This window comes from Xylaria bambusicola (assembly GCF_022495145.1).
Source record: "Xylaria bambusicola strain CBS 139988 unplaced genomic scaffold F5B22scaffold_45, whole genome shotgun sequence".
Classification (NCBI taxonomy): Eukaryota; Fungi; Ascomycota; class Sordariomycetes; order Xylariales; family Xylariaceae; genus Xylaria; species Xylaria bambusicola.
Genome location: NW_025953598.1, coordinates 171,749 through 189,968, shown reverse-complemented (window position 1 = coordinate 189,968; position 18,220 = coordinate 171,749). Strand labels below are relative to the sequence as shown.

The 18,220-nt window shown below is 44.4% G+C and overlaps 5 protein-coding genes across 5 annotated transcripts; all 5 read right to left on the bottom strand.

The window, feature by feature from the left end:
- Nucleotides 1–200: 200 nt before the first annotated feature.
- On the bottom strand, nucleotides 201–1,139 carry F5B22DRAFT_638490 (uncharacterized protein; the record flags this gene model as incomplete). The annotated part of the gene is made up of 2 exons (XM_047977594.1): nucleotides 201–617; nucleotides 729–1,139. The coding sequence occupies 2 exons, from the start codon at nucleotides 1,137–1,139 to the stop codon at nucleotides 201–203; spliced, it is 828 nt and encodes a 275-aa protein (XP_047827746.1).
- Nucleotides 1,140–2,522: 1,383 nt separating this feature from the next.
- F5B22DRAFT_649673 (uncharacterized protein) lies at nucleotides 2,523–3,245 on the bottom strand (the record flags this gene model as incomplete). Its single annotated transcript, XM_047979209.1, has 3 exons — nucleotides 2,523–2,546; nucleotides 2,678–2,754; nucleotides 3,014–3,245. 3 exons carry the CDS (start codon nucleotides 3,243–3,245, stop codon nucleotides 2,523–2,525), a joined length of 333 nt encoding a protein of 110 aa, XP_047827745.1.
- A 1,381-nt stretch (nucleotides 3,246–4,626) lies between these two features.
- Nucleotides 4,627–7,800, bottom strand: F5B22DRAFT_383548 (origin recognition complex subunit 4 C-terminus-domain-containing protein). Its single transcript, XM_047971302.1, has 4 exons — nucleotides 6,167–7,800; nucleotides 5,954–6,115; nucleotides 5,465–5,896; nucleotides 4,627–5,411 (listed from the first exon to the last, which is right to left on the bottom strand). Exons 1-4 carry the CDS (start codon nucleotides 7,571–7,573, stop codon nucleotides 4,839–4,841), a joined length of 2,574 nt encoding a protein of 857 aa, XP_047827744.1. The 5' UTR covers nucleotides 7,574–7,800; the 3' UTR covers nucleotides 4,627–4,838.
- A 948-nt stretch (nucleotides 7,801–8,748) lies between these two features.
- Nucleotides 8,749–9,858, bottom strand: F5B22DRAFT_383546 (uncharacterized protein). Its single transcript, XM_047971301.1, has 2 exons — nucleotides 9,226–9,858; nucleotides 8,749–9,119 (listed from the first exon to the last, which is right to left on the bottom strand). Exons 1-2 carry the CDS (start codon nucleotides 9,523–9,525, stop codon nucleotides 8,874–8,876), a joined length of 546 nt encoding a protein of 181 aa, XP_047827743.1. The 5' UTR covers nucleotides 9,526–9,858; the 3' UTR covers nucleotides 8,749–8,873.
- Nucleotides 9,859–10,402: 544 nt separating this feature from the next.
- F5B22DRAFT_383627 (regulator of G-protein signaling) lies at nucleotides 10,403–12,605 on the bottom strand. Its single transcript, XM_047971303.1, has 3 exons — nucleotides 12,338–12,605; nucleotides 10,834–12,171; nucleotides 10,403–10,775 (listed from the first exon to the last, which is right to left on the bottom strand). Exons 1-3 carry the CDS (start codon nucleotides 12,395–12,397, stop codon nucleotides 10,632–10,634), a joined length of 1,542 nt encoding a protein of 513 aa, XP_047827742.1. The 5' UTR covers nucleotides 12,398–12,605; the 3' UTR covers nucleotides 10,403–10,631.
- Between the last annotated feature and the right edge of the window lie 5,615 nt (nucleotides 12,606–18,220).

Genomic DNA, 18,220 nt, shown 5'->3' with positions numbered 1-18,220 from the left:
AAATTCCCACGATAGCCCACCGGTTGACCCCTAATCATGCAGATGATACGCCACGCTGAAAAGCAACGGCTCCTAGATCGCCGTCATTACCATCGATTCCCGTCCATGGTAGGTAGCACGGACTGCGCAGCGCCAAAGAGGTACAATTTTCAATAAAAAATGCCAATAATTATGAGAAAGCCATTCGTATCACGTCGTTCTTACTGCAGCTCTGCCGGAGCGTGCTGTGGCTGTCCTCCCACCCAACCGTTCGCGGAATCGTTGCATCGCGGCGGTGGCGGCGCAACGGGTCTACGATACGGGACATATCCGTACGGCGCCGTCATATTCCCATGCGAATTTCGCTGTACGTAGGGGGGTTGGGAGTAAGTCTGACCCGCAGAGAAACGATTGTTAGGGTGGCCTGCCAGGTACGCGGTATCTGTTGCTTGGAGATCGATCTTCTCCGTTCCCGACTGCGAACTAATCGATCCACTCGGAGACAAATTCGGGCTGGGATTTTTCGAGCATGCCGAAGCGGCCTTTTGACATAGACGATCGACAAGTGCGCCGTGAGCTTTCTTGAGAGTCTTCTTCACAAAGCCTGCCATTACAAAGTTGCAGCGAAGCTCAACATCCTGCATGTACAAGTACGTTCGTTAGTCAACATTCGAGATATAGACATGATATGGCGCATCTCCCACTAAGCCAGCGTAGTAAGAGGTAGAAACAACGGAATGAGAACCAACCTCGCGAAGGTACAGCCCCTGCCTCGGGGCACCGAGCCCTATCTCGACGGGCTCGAGAGGTTCGCCAGGCAGGGTCCCGCCCAGGCTCCAGCGCTCGCGGATATCGGTGCCCAAGGGCGCATAGCAGTGCGTCTGGATGCCGTTGGGCAGGTCGTTAAAGGCAGCGGTATATGCGATCTCGCCTGTCACCAGGCCGCCAGGCAGATAGGAGATCTTGTCCGTCAGGCTCCACCACACGCAGCGTTCCTCTTCTTCGGGAGCATGTGGGGGTGGTGGGATGGGGTGCCGCTCGATGATCAGCGGATTCAAGTCGATCATCTCCTGGTGGTTGTGTAGGAAGTCGATGACGACCTCGCGCGTAATGCCCGAGGGCAGCGGCGAGATGGTCGTAAATGTCGTTCGCTTCGACATGGATCGGCTTTCGTTCTTCGTTGGCCGTTTCTCGAAATGCGTCTCAGGACCCGAGAGAGATGTGTCTTTGCGGCGCGGAGTAGAGCCGGAGGCGGTTCCTTCGCTGCGTAGCCTTTTCGTATGTAATAAAAGATCGGGAGGAGGAGGAAGAGGAAGAACCGTAGCGACTACCTAAGTAGCAAGACACGGGTGGCGCGAACGTAAGGAGTGAATGATTCGTTGGCACACTTCAGCGCCGCGCCGTCCTGTTGGATACCTCGAATTCCAGTTGATTAGGCGGTACCTATTCCTGCTACAGGTTATGGCGGCGTGAGCGGGTATTGGGCGTTTTCTTTGTTGGACTTGACACGACAAATGCGGCGTTGAGCTAGAAAACAAAGTCGAGGTTGAGACAGCCAGCCAACCAAATATGCGTCCTACGGCATACTCTAGTTTATGTGTACTGACAGAGCAAGCTGGAAGACTCTCGAGGTTGAGGCATTAGTATAACAGGGTAGAGGTAGGTATATATTCAGGAGCAGCCGTCCCTGGTTACGCAGCAGGCTCGCATGCTCGCATGCTAACATGCTATAATAAGAGGCGGCACAGACACAAGACTAATCGGGAGACTGCGGTTTATTAAGTACATACATATATACATACATACTGTAGGTTTTAAGATGCGATCTGCGGAATTGGAAAGATAGGTATGGTACGGAAACGGAAACGGAAATGCAAATGGATGGGATGTATCAGATGATGGAGGTCAGCACGCAGCAACAGCTTGTTGCACCGCCAGCACTACCTAGACCCTACTCTGCCCTACCTACCTCTATCTACTACCTACTGAAGGTTAGCGACATGACATCAGTACTAACCTTGACGCAATATTGTACCTAGCAATCCACTGTAACTGCATGCCGTCCCTCCCAAAATAGCAAGGTCAATGACACTCTCCGGGTGGGTATCTCTGCCGTGCCCATCCGAGCCAGGTATCCTCCCCCCCTTCCTCCCCCCACAATCCCGACGAGTAATATCGGTGCTAATTCCGACAAGTTCGAAATGGCTTCACGCGATGCTGCTGTTAGCTACCTATTTCCCCATCTAGTGTATAGTAGGTAAGTGAAAAGCGAGTTAAGAGAATGCCTAGCCTCGTTCAAATCGGCCGTGTTCCTGTTTTATTGCCGCATTCAGCAAACGAAAAACAATCCAGCAGGGTCCTTTTCACAGCGCCGTGCCATGCCTGCCTAGCTTTAGAACTCTGCCCCATCGCCTCGGATTCTCGGACACGTAAGAGTGAACTTGGGGCTCTAAGTATTGGGGCTCGCCTTACATACAGAGGCCTCTGATATGGGTTTTACCATCCCGAATCGGAATGGGAATCCAACCTAAGCCACGCCGCTTTTAGCCTGAGCCTGAGCCCCCGTCCTATGAACATTGACATGAGCAAAAATCTGCATAATCTGTAGGTACTCTATAGAACGTAACCGTTTATTGTAAAACGGATTCCAGTTCGAACATAACAAAACGCAAGCGCAAGCTATTACTACCCCACCTACCATCAATTCATCTCCGCCGACAACGCCGTCCGCATCGACTTTTTCAACGACCCTGTGATCCTCTAAGCCGATCATATCTACAAGGTTGTCCAGTAAGAATGCTTGCGGCGAGTACTTAGCTTTTCTTCACACCGAAAGTGCTGTACTATTATTTCCGTTAAACTTCCCAGTCATCCCAAACATAACCCGGTGCGCGCTGAGGCGGGCATAACAGTGCAATATATAATTCGACCAATATAAACGTAAATGTGATTAACGGAATAGCATACAGTCCTGTATTAGATTTTCTTAATTGTCTCAAAATAAAAGAACAGAATGCAAGCGCTGCACCTATACAAAGTGCAATATAATAGGCAACAACGGATGCCTGGCCTTCGTAAACCTGGAGGCGAGGTGGACCAGGCGAAAAAATGCCATATCGTTCGGATATATGCAACACTTCGGATTGAATATAGTAGCCGCGGTTTGCTATATCGAGAAGGACAGGGTTGAGTTGGCCGTTAACGACTTGATCGCCCCATACAGACCATTCGATAGGCGCGGTTTCAAAAGCAGCTTTAGAAGCCATCGCGACAGAAGGTGCCTATTATTCAAGTACTAGTCAGTCTTTTGATTTATGTACCCATCATCGGCTTAGTAGGCTGCTGACCTTTGACTTGATTTAGAGTTTACCAGGAAGTAAAGGGAGACTTCTTAGATAATATTTTAGAAGGCAAAATGAGAAGATCTCTGAAGGGGCGTCGTTTTATTTGATCGCCGGCTTGGTGGGTGATTTTGAGCTTTGGTTTGATGTGGAGTTTACCAAGGAGTAGGAAAGGCACTTGGATAATCTTTGGGGTATATATATACGTGCCTAATTTTTTTTTTTTAACTTTCGCTCAAGATAAGCATAATGCAGTAGAACAGGCGACCCGGATCTTCACACAAGGTGATGTGTGAAGATCTGGGTCGTAGAGTAGTGGTGCGGCTACATTCAGTTATACGTTGGTAGGTGGCCTATAAGAACACATGGTAGCCCATAATAATAAAACTAAAGCACTCAAGAATAACCAAGGTTGACTAGAGAGCTTGGTTACTATACCACTATATAGCACGGCCTCGCGCTGTGACTGTGTTTGTGTTTGTAGAACTGTAGATAGTAATTAAAGTTACGGAAGTGCAAGGAAATTTCAGCCTAGCTGCATATCATCGCGGATGTATGGAGGTTAGCTGGGCATTACATAATTGAAGGGTCTTATAGTGGAGCGAGGTGGACAGTTCCAAACTGAAGACTGTTAGGATTCCGTTTTAAACCCATGAACCGTTTTAGAACAACTTCAAGTTGGAACTTCGCGCAGACTCGCAGTACATACTTATCTTCTTGCATAAGGATGTAATGCATACATAAGTAATAGTATTACTAGGTATAGTCTGCCTGAGCAAAAGCGGCAAGAGAGCTAAAGTGCGGTGGATGAACGTATGCATGCAAGCAGGTGGTAGCATTACCGCCAACGGACGGCCACTTTGGCCAAGCACCTTCGCCTCCACCCAGCTTCAGCTTACCTAGTGTAAGGCGGTCGGCTGTATCGATATCCGAGCTCGGTACCAGGGAGCATCCGACGGTTCTATCTTTGTTTTGTTTGAAATTTGTTTCCGCTCCTGGCTGCCAGCCTGGCAGCCTGGGGGCGAAACAAACAAGCCCAATCGGTCCCCCAACCCATCTTGGAGAAGCCTTGAGTAGGTAGTCTAGAAGCAACATGGGATATAGGTAGGTACCTCCTCATACCAATATTAATCTAGGTATACGGTAAGTAGTGAACCTGGGTAGCCCTTCTCGTGGTTGATGGGCACGGCACTACATACAGGGCGAACTCAGAACACCCGGGATACTCGAGAGATGCCAGCCATCTCCTACACCAGGCCAGTACCTATAATAGGTGTCACTATATTAGGACAGCGTCGTAGTGCAGAGCGTTGGACAAGCGGTATGCTAATTCTCCGAGCTGGTTGGTTGGCCCGCGTAGCGTATCATTCGGCACCTGTAGTTAGCCAATGTTATTCTACGGTAGATGCGGATGTAGAGGCAAGCCAAGATCTCTTCACTTTCAGTGTCTCTTTACTGCATTAGGGCGTTGATGGATGGATGGATGGAGATAGCATCGCTCTCGATATGGGTTAAATTCTAAATTTGACTACACCATTTTGCCAGGAATCCTGGCAGCTCGACAGCCGATGGGATCTCTTCAAGCAAGACATCCATCCTCCACATCTTGCCCTCGAGCCCTCCATGCGCCGCGTTGGATCTGCCGCCGATGCCGGCAGGGATGAGCAGACCGAGCGATACTAACCGTTCCCATGCCACCACTGCAACGCTCCGGCTCCAAACCCTCGCTCCGGCGCCTAGTGCTAGCAAGCCAGAGCTGGCTGTCTGCACTCGCTGCCTGCCCATCTGGGCGCTGTACTCGTCATACGCCATGGCAAAATTGACAGTATCAGTATGCGCAACAATGTCGAGCCGCGCCGCCGAGATGAGCAACGCTAGCTCGAGATCTGACAAGGCCGCGAGAAGTTGTAGCTTTGGTTCTTGTGGCTCCAATGCAACAACTTCAGTAGGCGAGGGGACTAACAAATCAAGTGATGACATCGACAGTGCTGCTAAAGGCTGGATACATGAGGCTAGGAATGGTGACACGGATTTCGTCGTATAGTAATGATACTCTAGATGATCCTCGAATGCAGGCGTGTGATGGAGGGCCTGGCGCTAGTTAATAAAGATACGTGCAGTCAAGGAAAACCTTATATACTCACCTCGATTTTTTTCTCCCAATAGTCATGGAACTCGTAAAGCCCCTGGAGATCGGTATCAAAGCCTTCCGCCCCGAGGTCCTCTTTATCTACTATCAAGCCCTGTCTACATATATCCCAATAGGCTGGCAGCGATTTTGGGAGAGACAGGTAAACGTAACGATGACTGAATCGACTCTTGACTCGCTTCTCTAAGCTCTCGACAACATCGATTCTAGTCGTCAGCCCAAGCACGGCTATAGGAGCTTTCCTTGCTTGAGCAATATCGAACAGGTTATAGAGTAGTGTCTGCCGAGCATGTGTGGCAAACAGCTCAAACTCGTCGATTATGAAGACTACCGACTTGGATGTCACACCATCTTCGGCTCCTGTGATCTCTTCTGGGTGAGATAAAAGAGCCAAGAGAGAAGCCATGGTATCGGCATAGTTGCTGGTCTATTTGCATTAGTTCCCGTGATAAAAGAGCACAACTTGATAACCAGGGTATCCTACCTTATTGACTAGATCGTCTTCAATCTCCATTTCCTTGCCTAGCTGGCGCCATATCTCTTTCAATGCAAGCTTATCATCTGTATGTATAAATCCGTTAAGGCGAATAACGTGAAATTCTTCCGCATGCTCATTTCGGAGATTAGAAAGAATTTCTTCCATCATCTGTTACGCGTTTTAGCCATGATAACCGGTCAGTTGATGTGGTGTACCTACGGTCGTTTTCCCGCAACCGCGCCCCCCAATGACCATCATGGAGTTCCCTTCGCCAGCCAGTACTGTTTGCTCCACCAGTTGATATGCCTTATCAAAAGCTTCACTCTGGCCACAGAGCTTTATCCGCCGGTTGCTAGAGCACCGGTCTAGTAGCACACGTCGCATTTGCTGAAAATGTTGTTCAAAGTTAGGTATAGCAGGAATGGCTGTAGATATGGTGACGGTAGCCTTCTTCTCGGTTGTATTCTGGCGATCGTGCAAGATGTCCTCTTGCGAGCAAGTTCGACAGATCCAATCGCCTTCGGGTATGACTGGGACGTTGTAGCACTTCTGATGGAATCCAGAATCGCAAACCTCGCAAAAAATGATCTCATTCGGCGGCTCCGAATCAGGCTTCGAGCATATAACACACACCTCCTCGTCTTCTTCCTCTTGCCCGCTACCCTCTTCAAGCTCTTCAGGTTCTTCAGCTTGTTGTATATCTTTCTCCCTGTCCCCGTTTAGTGATATGGGGTTCTCTATGGGTGAGCTCGGCCTCTCAATGGTAGAGAATTTCACGGGTCTCGGTGTTGTTTCATCTTGTAGAATATCTGAGTTGACTTCGTCACCCTCATCGAACACCACAGTCTTTGCTGGTCGACCAGGTTTCCTCTTTTTAGGCGACAAAATGCCCTTCAGCTTCGGCGACTCGGGAGCGTTAACAGAATCCGTCTTCCCTGTAGGCCCATATATACGTGCCTTGACGGCTAATGGAAATGGAGAGAGCTCTATTTGACTCGGACGCACTTTTGGCGGTCGCCCCCTTTTGCGCGGCGTAGTCATGCTTCCCTTGTTGTTGAGAGGTACTGCAGTTCCCTTGCCGTCCCGTTGTGCAGTTGTAGCGCGCGCCGATACGCTTTTCGGGTCACCATTGACAAACCTTCGTTTCGACGGCGTCACAGGATTGCTTTGTTCGTGTGCCTTTCCTGCTGCTCTTGGAATCTCTAATTCATCACCGGAGTCCGGCACATCGTACAAATTTTCGGTTGCCGACGACTTTTTCGGCAGTATCCCGTAGTCCAGCTTCTTCGGTTTACCTGAAACCCCTTCTATTTGTTCTTCGTCATCGTCACCGTCGCTAGCAGGTACGTTATACGAGGACTCGGCTGTCGTGCCGTCATGTTCGCCGACCAGTTTCCCTTGGGCTCCGTTGCGCCGTCCGCGACGGCCAAGTGCACCACTAATGGCTGAAGAGATCGCGGAGAACCCCTTTGGAGTCGATGATGGTGAGTCGGCGACATCATTTAAGCGGCGCCGCTTTGCGCTTGTTGCTACGGTAGATGGCGAGGGAACTGGCGACGATACCAAGTCGTCTTCTGGTCGGGCTCGCTTTCGGCGGCCAGAGCCAGGGGTTTGGTTGGGAGCCATATCATTATAGCCGACCGAGTTTTGCGTGTATCAGTCCAACAAACTCATCGCGTATTATTGGTATGGAGTGCGCATCTTATGACTATTTGTGGGAGAGCGAGACGCGTGAGAATTTGAGGGTGTCGAATGGCGTAGCGTTTCTGCTAGCAATTGAATTCATAGATGCATCAGTAAGTGAACGCGGTCAAACGCGACGCTGGAGTGCAAAGGGTTAATTACTGCATGTCTAGTGGGGTCGGGGCATCTCCAGGGTAGGGTCCCCACGGAGCATAGCATTCGACATTAAGACCCGCCACAGACTTCAACCAGAGTTCAGAAAGTAAGGTAACAAGATTGTCATTTCTCTCTACAATATAATTCTTAACTCTAGTGAACTTACATGACCCCAAACTTATTGGAATAATGGGGGAAAAAAAGGAGCGGAAAAAAAGTCTTTATGCTAGCTACCTACTTACATAAAGCTCAACGTAAAAGCTGTTAGTTGGATCTACCTAAGCATTAGCACACTTCGTGCTATTGGCAACACCGACAACGATTTGTTATCAAGGCACGTACGAATCAAAGAATTTCATATTAGCTAACCAAGCGTTCTCTCCTGTATACACTACTCTCGAAGTCACATAAGTTTCGTGACATCGAATATCTTGCCTCTTTCTGACTCAGCCCTGGCTATCGAAATCGCCCTATTCTTTAAATCAGGAAATCCCTCCTCTTCAATAATCTTATTCATAGGGTGTATTTACCGCCGAGATGAGACCGAGGAAGGGCACGCCTCTTATTCTTTTTCATAATCTTATCCAACTCCCTGTCTCAGCCACAACAACAAGCATCAATACCCAGACGGATCTTGGAATGTAAAGGCTTATAAGACCGCTTGATTACATGTCTCTTCCTACGGAACACCTTTGACATGTGCTTCAATAGCGTGCGTCTACATCTGATATGGAGATATGTGAAAGCGAAAGGATCACCAACTGCGTAGCTAAGCAGATTGAACCCAGAGTGAGAACAAGGACGTGACAGAAATCGTGTATTATTCAATTTAGACATTACAAGTAAAGTCACAAAACCAGAAACTCCAATAGACGCCAACCAATCATAAAACCCCCATTTCTATAATACATGAGCCAGAAAATAAGAAACATAAACTGAATCCCTGATTCTATCACTCGCTCAAATAGCGAACTGAGTACTCATTGTCTGTATTGAAGCCTTCGGACCCTGCAGGCCCTGTGTGTAGTACTACATGCCTAGGTGAACATAGACCGAATGAGCGAGGCATTTGCCGTACACATCCACCTTAGAGCCCGAAAGCAAACACAGCAGCAACGGCGGCAACGAGGCCATGTACGTTGCTGCTTCCAACTAGCGAGGCGCCGCCGACCTGGACATACGATGGGTGGGGAGAAGGGCTGGGGATTTGGACGGGAATAATGGCGGTAGGAGTGACTTTTGGCGGGGGAGCAACCTGGACTGGTGGTGGTGCTGGTATGGCTGGTAACGTGTACTCCGGCGGGCAAAGAGACGAGGTCATAGTCGGGACAGTCTGGCACGCAGTGTTGTTAGTCTTCAGGAGAAATTCGCCCACGACTCATAAATACCCAATTCCCAGCGGCCATCCACGAACCAACGCAATACTAACGAGGACATACCGTAGTAACAGTGCAAGGACAGTTCGTGACGACGATGTGCTGGCCCTTGGTAGCAGGATACTCGCAGCCGTTGAAGGTGAGCGTAGTAGCCTCCTTGCACACGGTCGTGAACTGCTGAACAACCACCACCGTGGTGACAGTAGTGTTGAAGTAATTCCAGACGGGAGCGGTTCCGTTCCTGCCAGCAGCCATCGATGGTGAGGCAGCAGCAGATGATGATGATGACGATGTCGAGGACTGCGCCGTGACGCCAGCAGCCAGGAGACCGGCGACGGCTAGGATGTTCATGTTAAAATGCATGTTTGAAAATGGCCGATACTAGGTAGCAAGAATAGCAAAAGAGTGATAATAATGGCCTGAGTGGTACGCGAGTTTTCAGATGTCAAAGACCGTGAGGACAGCGCGCAAGGAAACGAGAGTTGTGGAAAGATAGTAGGTAGCGAGAGAAATGCATGTACTCAACCTGGGGCGGTATTGGATGCTTATAAGACCGGAATTCTAGAGGTTCAAAGTTATTGAAACAACAAATCTGAGAATCTGTAATAAAACATTTTCTGGTATAATAGCGAAAAGGGGCCGAGGTCTTAAATGAGGCTCCCTACTGTCTTGGAATGCACACGACTCCATGACGATCCTTCCTTGTGTCATTTCATTCCAATCATTTCCCTGAGGGCTGGCAATGTTTCGGCCCTACACTGACTGCTTCACCAATAAGTTGCTCCCTAATTTGAGAATGAGTCTCGTATTATTTTTTCCATGCCGCTGCGGATGACTAAGTTTGTTCAAAGCCAAACATTGTATGTACATAGCCACTAGATGCTGCGGGCAGTTTTCCTTTGACCAGATACCATTCGGTTGGATGCTTGCGTACTAAGGACGTGGGATACGCCTCCCCTCTATATCCGCGTGAAGTGCGAGCTTCATCGTCACACTCGACTTGAGAGACCATGTCATTTTCATATTCTATCACAAAGTCGCCCTTCTGCTTCCAATGCTGTGTAGTGGTCCCGACTTATACTCCGATGCGTACCACAGTCTCTCAAGCTTGCACGCAGCTAGCCGTTGCCTTTCTGAAGAAGTCCATATACACTGAAATATCCCCTCTTCGCCTTCTTCTGTCATGATAAAATGTCAGATAAGCCAATTTTATGACTGTTGTTGGTTCTGAACTCCGGTCGAGGGTGTCTCTATGCTAGTTTATCCTTCAACGCCTATATCTCCAGGAAAACAAGAGGTTCCAAATTCAATATTCGCAAAGATTGTGGTATTAGTAGTTAACAGTAGGCGGCTTGCATGCAGTCTCGTAGCACGTTAAGAAGAGGGATCCAAGCGACACCTTATTCAGGCAGGCCTGCTATAACTTTTAACATTATTCATGGCCGTGCTTGTGAGCGGTAAAGGCTTGGTTAGCGTAGTTGAGTCTTTTTACTGTTAGATCGGCTCTGGCTTCTTTCAGGACCGCGGTTGCCTCCGACGACGATAGAGTCGAAGTCGTAGTTCTTTAATGTGTGCTCGTACTTGGTATTGCGCAAGAATTTAGGCACCGAGTCCTGTATATCATATCAGCACAGATCCACATCCATTTCGAAGCGCCGTGCATCAACTTACACTTGCCATTAGTTTGAAAACTGCATTCTGAGCATCTTCGAAGAGCCCCGTAACTTCATGTAGAGTATCGATCATGGCAACATCTTGCCCAACAGCCTTCGTCATGCGGGTAGCCAGGTTACTCCGTAGCTGGTGGTCAATGTTCAACTCGCAAGGAGAGCCGGGTGCTAGGAAGGCGTTATAAATGCCGTAGGCTTGGGCCATGATTTCCTTGATGCCATCCATTGACGTAGAATTTGGATTCTTTTGAGCCGATTTGATAGCACCAACACAAGCACGAACGAACTCTTCGACATCCAAGTAAAACGACAAGTTCTCTTCACAGTGAGTTTCCCGCAGGTTTTCGCGGAATAGCAGTCTCAGGGCCGCATCATTCAAGATCTTGTCGAGGCGCTGAGTGTTGGAATCTCTGGCGACACCAGGACGTACAGATTGCCCCAGGCCTTCGCTCTCTGAGGTTCGACCCCTTCCGGTACCGCTGAGAATCTCCTTGCCCCGGGTTGTTAATTGGTAGATCGCGTTCTTGGTCGGCTGGAAAATAGCTGCCGATGAAGAAGTCGCCATGTAAGCCCGGTCTGCTTGAATAGATTCCATCAACTCGTACTCAACAAAGAGTGATGCCATCTCGTAAGTCTCACGCCTATCAACGGTTGTACAACAATCCATTAACCAGTCTGAGCAACCCTTCCCGGTGAATGTATCCCTGTATATCTTGCCATTGACCTTGCGCTCACTGGCCATTTTTACGCCTGTTAGACCATCCCTATAATCGCTCAATGAGTCGGAATCAGCGGCGTTAACGTTCGATTTGATGTTCAATCCTCCGCTCGCGCCACACAACCGCCTGAAAACGACTTCCATCGTGCCCCGATCCATGACCAATTTATCTGTTGTAGGATCTCTTTCCAGAATACAGAGATGGCTTGATCCTTGAGCAATTAAGTCCCCTATTTGCCTTTGCTGAATTCCATTTCGTGAACAGAAGCGGTCAAGGACACATACACCCTTTGGTGTCAATTGCCATACAGCGCCCTTCATAGTATAGACCGCCTGTAACTTGCCATCAGCTGATTCAATGAACCTCGCATCCAAGAACCGTTGACATATCGATCTAGCCATATCCTTAGCCATAGAGAACGTAGTTGTGGTGGTAGTTGTTACGATGCGAGTGGGGTCTTTCGGGTCAGGCATCCGATTAGACTGTGAGAATTTGAGGGAGCCAAGATTGTTGATTGCATCTTCAGACAAGAATGTATGTTCCACCCTTGTTAATCGTACTCGATGAGGTGATAGTGGAAGCAGGCTAACTATCAATGTCGAAAATAAATCTTTGAAGTCCTGCGTTGTAACCGTATGTTAGGAGCGACCAATAACTTGAATACTCAGAATTTCGTTACGAATAGTTAAAGGATATTCGGGTTATTCAGAACGGCAACATATTATACAAATATTTATGAAGAAGAAAAATTTGATATACCAGCAATTAAACACAGGAATGGCTTACACGAGTGAAAGGGCGATCGTCATCCGTCATGCGGAGTAGCCGAGAAGAGGTTTGATGCATCTTGTTATGCCCACCAGATACCCGAACAGGAGGTGGTTGGCCAGCGTCTGTTTTGGAGTATGGTGTCGAGATGGGGGTTTTCAAATGCGCTTGAGTCAACCGCTGTGCGTCGGCAGGACTTAGAGGGACTGGGGTGGAAGATGTAGATGATCCTCCGCTCAGATTACGGGCTTTTGAAGGCTTGTCTATATTCGTGAACTGGGTGTTTGTAGGAGACTCGAGGGCTAGCGAGAAGCGATCGAGTGCGGAAGAAGACTGCAAATTGCGGATGAGAGGTTCGGTACGGCTCGCGATAGTCCTATCCAATGCGGCTGCAGCAAACGCGAGCAAGCCTACGGGCTTTTGCGATCGAGGCGGACTAGTTAAAACAAGGTATCAGTTAGTTGGGTTCTAAGTTACGGCGACAGAGCGGAATAGCTAGATTGTGGCACGACAACATCGAGCCGTCGAATGAGGGTGGGACAGAAATAACACATGAAATGCCCACCTAGGTGGTTTGACACCAGAAGCAGGAGCCCCGGTAGGTGTGGTAGCGACAGTGCCAGCGCCGTCTGGAGAAGCAGCTGTTCTTGAAACGGAGCCAGAATTTTGAACAGCAGAAGTCAATGGTTTTGTTTTCGTTGTGGTGCTGGTAGTGTTTGCGTAGGACGATTGGCTGTGGAGCACTAGCGACTGTGGCTGGGAGGTTGAGAGCGGTGGTGCTGAAGTTGGAGTTGGCGACGGTGAGGGATGATGATAGATGGTAGCCATCTACCCACGAGGAGTCGAATTGTACGAGGAGAGGGTCTTTCGAGTCGGGACTAAGCCGTGCTATGTTGAAACAAATTACGGCAGGGACATCGAGAAACCCAACCAACCAGCAAATCGTGGATCCAGGTATTGTAGCAGGCAAGTACACTACTTTAAAGCAACGAGATTATCAAATACCGAAGGTGTAGCGTCTGGTATGGTATGGACGCCGCGTACCAGTCCTGGCTGTTTAGGGCAAACTAATGTGAATGTGGGCTGGGTCGGCGGTAGCCCGTGTTCTATGTCGAATATAAGTAAGTGTGGGTGTAGGTAGGTATTGTAGTATTGTGCGTGGAAGTACTGCACTGTCCACCAGAAGTACGGTACGAGGGACGGCGGCGGGTAAGAGAGTGAGAAAGGGAGAGATATAGCCCAAGGACCTGATGTCACTCTTACTTACTACTGTCTACAATCTGCTAGGGCTGGGGTTCGCCGATGCTGCACATCCAGAGTGAGACGAGCGTTGGGAGGGGAGGAGATAGACAATGAGTGGACGACGGAGGGAGAGGAAGAGAGGACAAGGTAGGTACACCGGCAGTGGTGAAAAGGGTTCCTCAGACAGTATGTACCTAGCGTACTAGTGGAGCGGGCGTTTCAGGACGACAAGGCGATGGCTTCGAGTAGCTCCAAGTAGTGTCCAAGTAGTGTGTAGAAGATGAAGGAGAAGAAGAAGAATGAAAAGCAATAAGAAAGCAACAACCACGGTCTGTCTAGTAGGTTACAGTAGGTTGATGTAGGTATTGTATGTATGTACAGTAGTACATGTACACACAGCACACCCCAGTCCCGGTTTAGACAGGGAGATCTACTATGTAAGTAGACAGACAGTGGGTAGGGTAGAGAGATGAGAGGACTAAATACTGTAGTGTAGGTAAGTCTGATACCAGCTGGGTCGAGCTAATTATGGCCCGTAAGAGAAGATGCTGATGATGATGCTGATGATGATGAGGATGATGATGATGAGGGTGGCAGACTGACTGCCTGACCGGCATTGACGAGAAGCGCACAATGGACTGACTAACCGACAGACTGACAGACAGACAGACAGACGGACGGGCAAACAGACTCTCTGACTGGAAAGTTGAGTGACAAGAGAGGACAGACAGATGATGAGGTGAGGAGAGAGAGGACAAGCAAGTACCTACCTAGAGGTAGTGTACACAAGTTGTCGTCCCACGACAGCAAGTAAGTACTTACACCAAGTACACCAAGTACTACACAAAGAAAGCCTCCATTCTCCATTCTCCATTCAACATTCGAACAATGACTTGCCCCCCCTTTCCCACCTTTCTTCCCACCTTGCCCACCTTTTGCCTGGCAGGCCTGGCAAATCAACCCGACAGGGCCATGTGCTCGTCAGGTACCTACATGCAGACAGTGTGCAGTGTTCAGTGCTCGAACACCACCCTACCCGTGTATCACTTGCTCCTTTGGGAATAGCGTGCAGTGTCTTAGCCCCATTGCTGCCACTTCTGCCCATGTTGTGGCATTCTTGCCTCGTGCGCCCAGGGAGGCCACTATAAACCTCGTGCAGGCCCCTTGTGTTGTACTCGGACTTACGGAGTACAAGCGCGGGAATCCCAGGGCTAGCAGCATGCACTGTGCAAAGCAGACAGAGAGCAGAAGAAAGAAACAGCTGGCAGCCCGTGGCCCTCTTTTGCCAGCCTGCCTAAGTACCTACAGTACATAGGTACTGTAGTCGAGTACCTACCTACCTAAGGTACTATGTAGGATGTACATATTATGCACTACGGTTCCTAGCAGTGTGTCAAACATCATGGGGAATCCAATGGTGACTATGGCCCTTATGAAGAGACTACCATAAGTAGAGATATCTTCCAAGGCCTGTTGTCACGGCATAGCCAAGAATTCTAGCGTCCTTGATGCTGGATGCTCTGTAGTGCACACTAAGTACACAGGGGCTCAGCCAAGGTAGCGGTACGCTTACCCCACTTGAATTCCCATATAAACACCACAGCGCGCATTCCCAAACGGAGGTCGCTCGACTTAGCTGCTCCTGTCGTATACCAGATAATGCGGGCAAGCTAAAAAGGTGTAGTTGTTATTGGTAAGTAATTCTAGCTAGCACTGTGGCCAGGGAGGGGTAGAATTAAATACAGTGCTTCTAGGAATGGGTTCCGTAACTGGTCCCCCCATCGAGCTAGGCGCCCACGCCTATATAAGGCTAAAACTAAAATTATAAGATTATATAAGGCTAAAACTAAAATTATGAAATCCTATTTTATAATTTAATATTTTATCCTATAATTTAATAAAAAGTATTGTATTTATATTTTATAACTATTCTATTTATATTCTACTTTATCTCGATTATGAAATTTCTATCCGGTAAAATTGTATATAAATCCTAAGCTTTAATAAGGATTATTCCACTTATATTTTAGATTATTCCAATTATAAAAAATCCATTTAGTAAAATTATATATAAATCCTATATTTTAATTAAAACTATTCCACTTATGTTTTAAATCATCCTACTTATAAGATTTTTATCCAATAGAATTATATATATATATTTTAAGCTTTAATAAGGATTATCCTGCTTTTATTCTAAATTATCCTATTTATAAGATTTCTATCCGGTAGAACTATATATAAATCCTAGGCTTTAATAAAGATTATTTTATTTATATTTTAAATTATCCTAGTTATAAAAAATCCATTTAGTAGAATTATATATAAATCCTATATTTTAATTAAAACTATTCCATTTATATCTTAAATCATCCTATTTATAAGATTTCTATCCAGTAGAATTATATATAAATCCTATTTATATTTTATTATTTTAGCTATTATCCATTATTAGGTTATTGTTTATAATATTTTATACGTTATTAATGTAGATGGCCTTTTCCTTCCCTTTAAATTTAATATTAGATTTTAATTTAATAGCCTTTCCTTTCCTTTTAGGTTTAATATTAAATTTTAATTAAAATTTAAATAAAAATACTTTAATTAATTAAGATAGGGATCTAAATAAAAATATTCCTCTTAGGTTAATAAAAGTAAATTAACTTCTTATAAAAGTATATTAACTTTAAATATAGGATATAAATAATTTTATAGTTATAAGTAGGATAATAGTAGGGTAAAATAAAGAATAAAGAAATTCCAACTTTTTTATACATTCTTTTAAGCTTATATTTTTACTTTTAGCTTTTATTAATTTAATTTATAAATTTATAACCTTTCGGATTATTAATTAAATTATAGCTTATATTTAAGGCTAAATAGTAATTATTATAAACTTAGCTATATTTTAAGGTAAAGCTAAAGCTCCCCCTATTAAAACTTTATTAAGGATAGCTATTATATATAATTTAATAATTCCTTTAAATAGTCCTTTATATAGGCTATTTTATAATATAGCTTATATTTATTTAATTATAATTTTATATATCTTATATATTTCTTTTATTATTTTAAAATTATTTAATATTAAGATTTTACCTTCCTTTTTAAAGGCTTTTAATTTCTATTAGTTTTTCTTTAGGATATAAGCATATTTTACCTTTAATTTTAATCCAGCTTCCGCTTTATTTAAATAGTTAATAGGATAGTTAAATATTAGTTATATATATTTAAACGTAATTCCTTTTAATTTGGGTTAAAAAGTTTAAATATATTATTAATATAATTAAGAAGGCTGCTATATCTATAAAATAAATTATTAACTTTATAGATTAGGTTATTAATTTTATAGGATAAGTTGTTAGTTTTATAAAGTAGGTTGTTAGTTTTATAGAATAGGTTATTAGGGTAGTAAAAGGAACAGTCCGGATCCTCTTTTAAGGGATGCTATATTTATATAGTTCTTAAAGTTTTGGATTTATTTTTAGGATCCCTTTTTAATAGTTGCCATTTGGGCTTTAAGATTTTAGATTTACTTTTATAGTTCTAATAGTACTAGGGGTATATTTAGATTTTTATTAATAGTTATCTTTTATTATTTAGGATCTTTAACTTTTTTAATAGCTTTGTTTTCCTTTTTTAAGGTATTAAAGTTAGGATTAGCTTTAAACTATAATATAAAGTATAATAGGATAGTATAGCATCCCTTTAAAATAAATAGCTATAGTAGTTTTATATTACGTATAAATGCTTTTAATATAGGCGGGAATGTGCTATAGCTTTCTTTAAAATCTTTAATAATTTTAATAGCCTTTTAAAAAGCTAATTCAATATAGGATTTAAGGGTAATATTTTTATAATATATTTAATTATACTAAGATATTAAAACTTTAATAATTTGGATAAAAGTCTTTATTTTAAACTATAATGCTATATTAAATAGCTTAATAAATATAGGAATATAGTATAAGTATTTTATTACCTAGTTTATTTTAATGTTTTTTTAAGGATTAGCTATATATATTAAAATAAATATTTAATAAGCTTTTCCGTTTAATTTATTTATAAACGGGGCTTTATTAATTCCTAATTTATTTAAGCTTAAAAGGGTACAATTCTTTTTTTTAAATATAGATTTATTAAGGATAGCTTTATTAATATCTATAAGCTAAGATAAGTTTGATTTATATTTTATATTCCTTATATATTTTTAATTTAATAGTTTGGATATTTTATATATTTTATAGTTAAAGTTTAATTTTAGGAAGGGATCTTTTAATTTAACGCTTAGCTTATCCTTATTATTATCTATTTTTATATATAAGGATAAAGTTTATTTTAATATATAGCTGTATATTATAATGTATAGAGTAGTAGTAATAAAGGGGTATAATAAGAATAAATATAATAAGGATTAATAATGGATAAGGATAATATAAAAAAGAGGTGGAAAATTTAGGTTAGAAATGGGAAGATTTTAGGTACCAGTATAGCTGGTAATTTATTTATATATAGCAAAAGCATTTATAAGGAAGGAATGGATTTTTAAGGATAGGATAAATATAAACTATCCTATCCTAACTATTTGGTTATTTATATATATAATTATTTAATTATCCTTCTTTTAACATTTAACTATCCTATTTAAATAAGGTTATT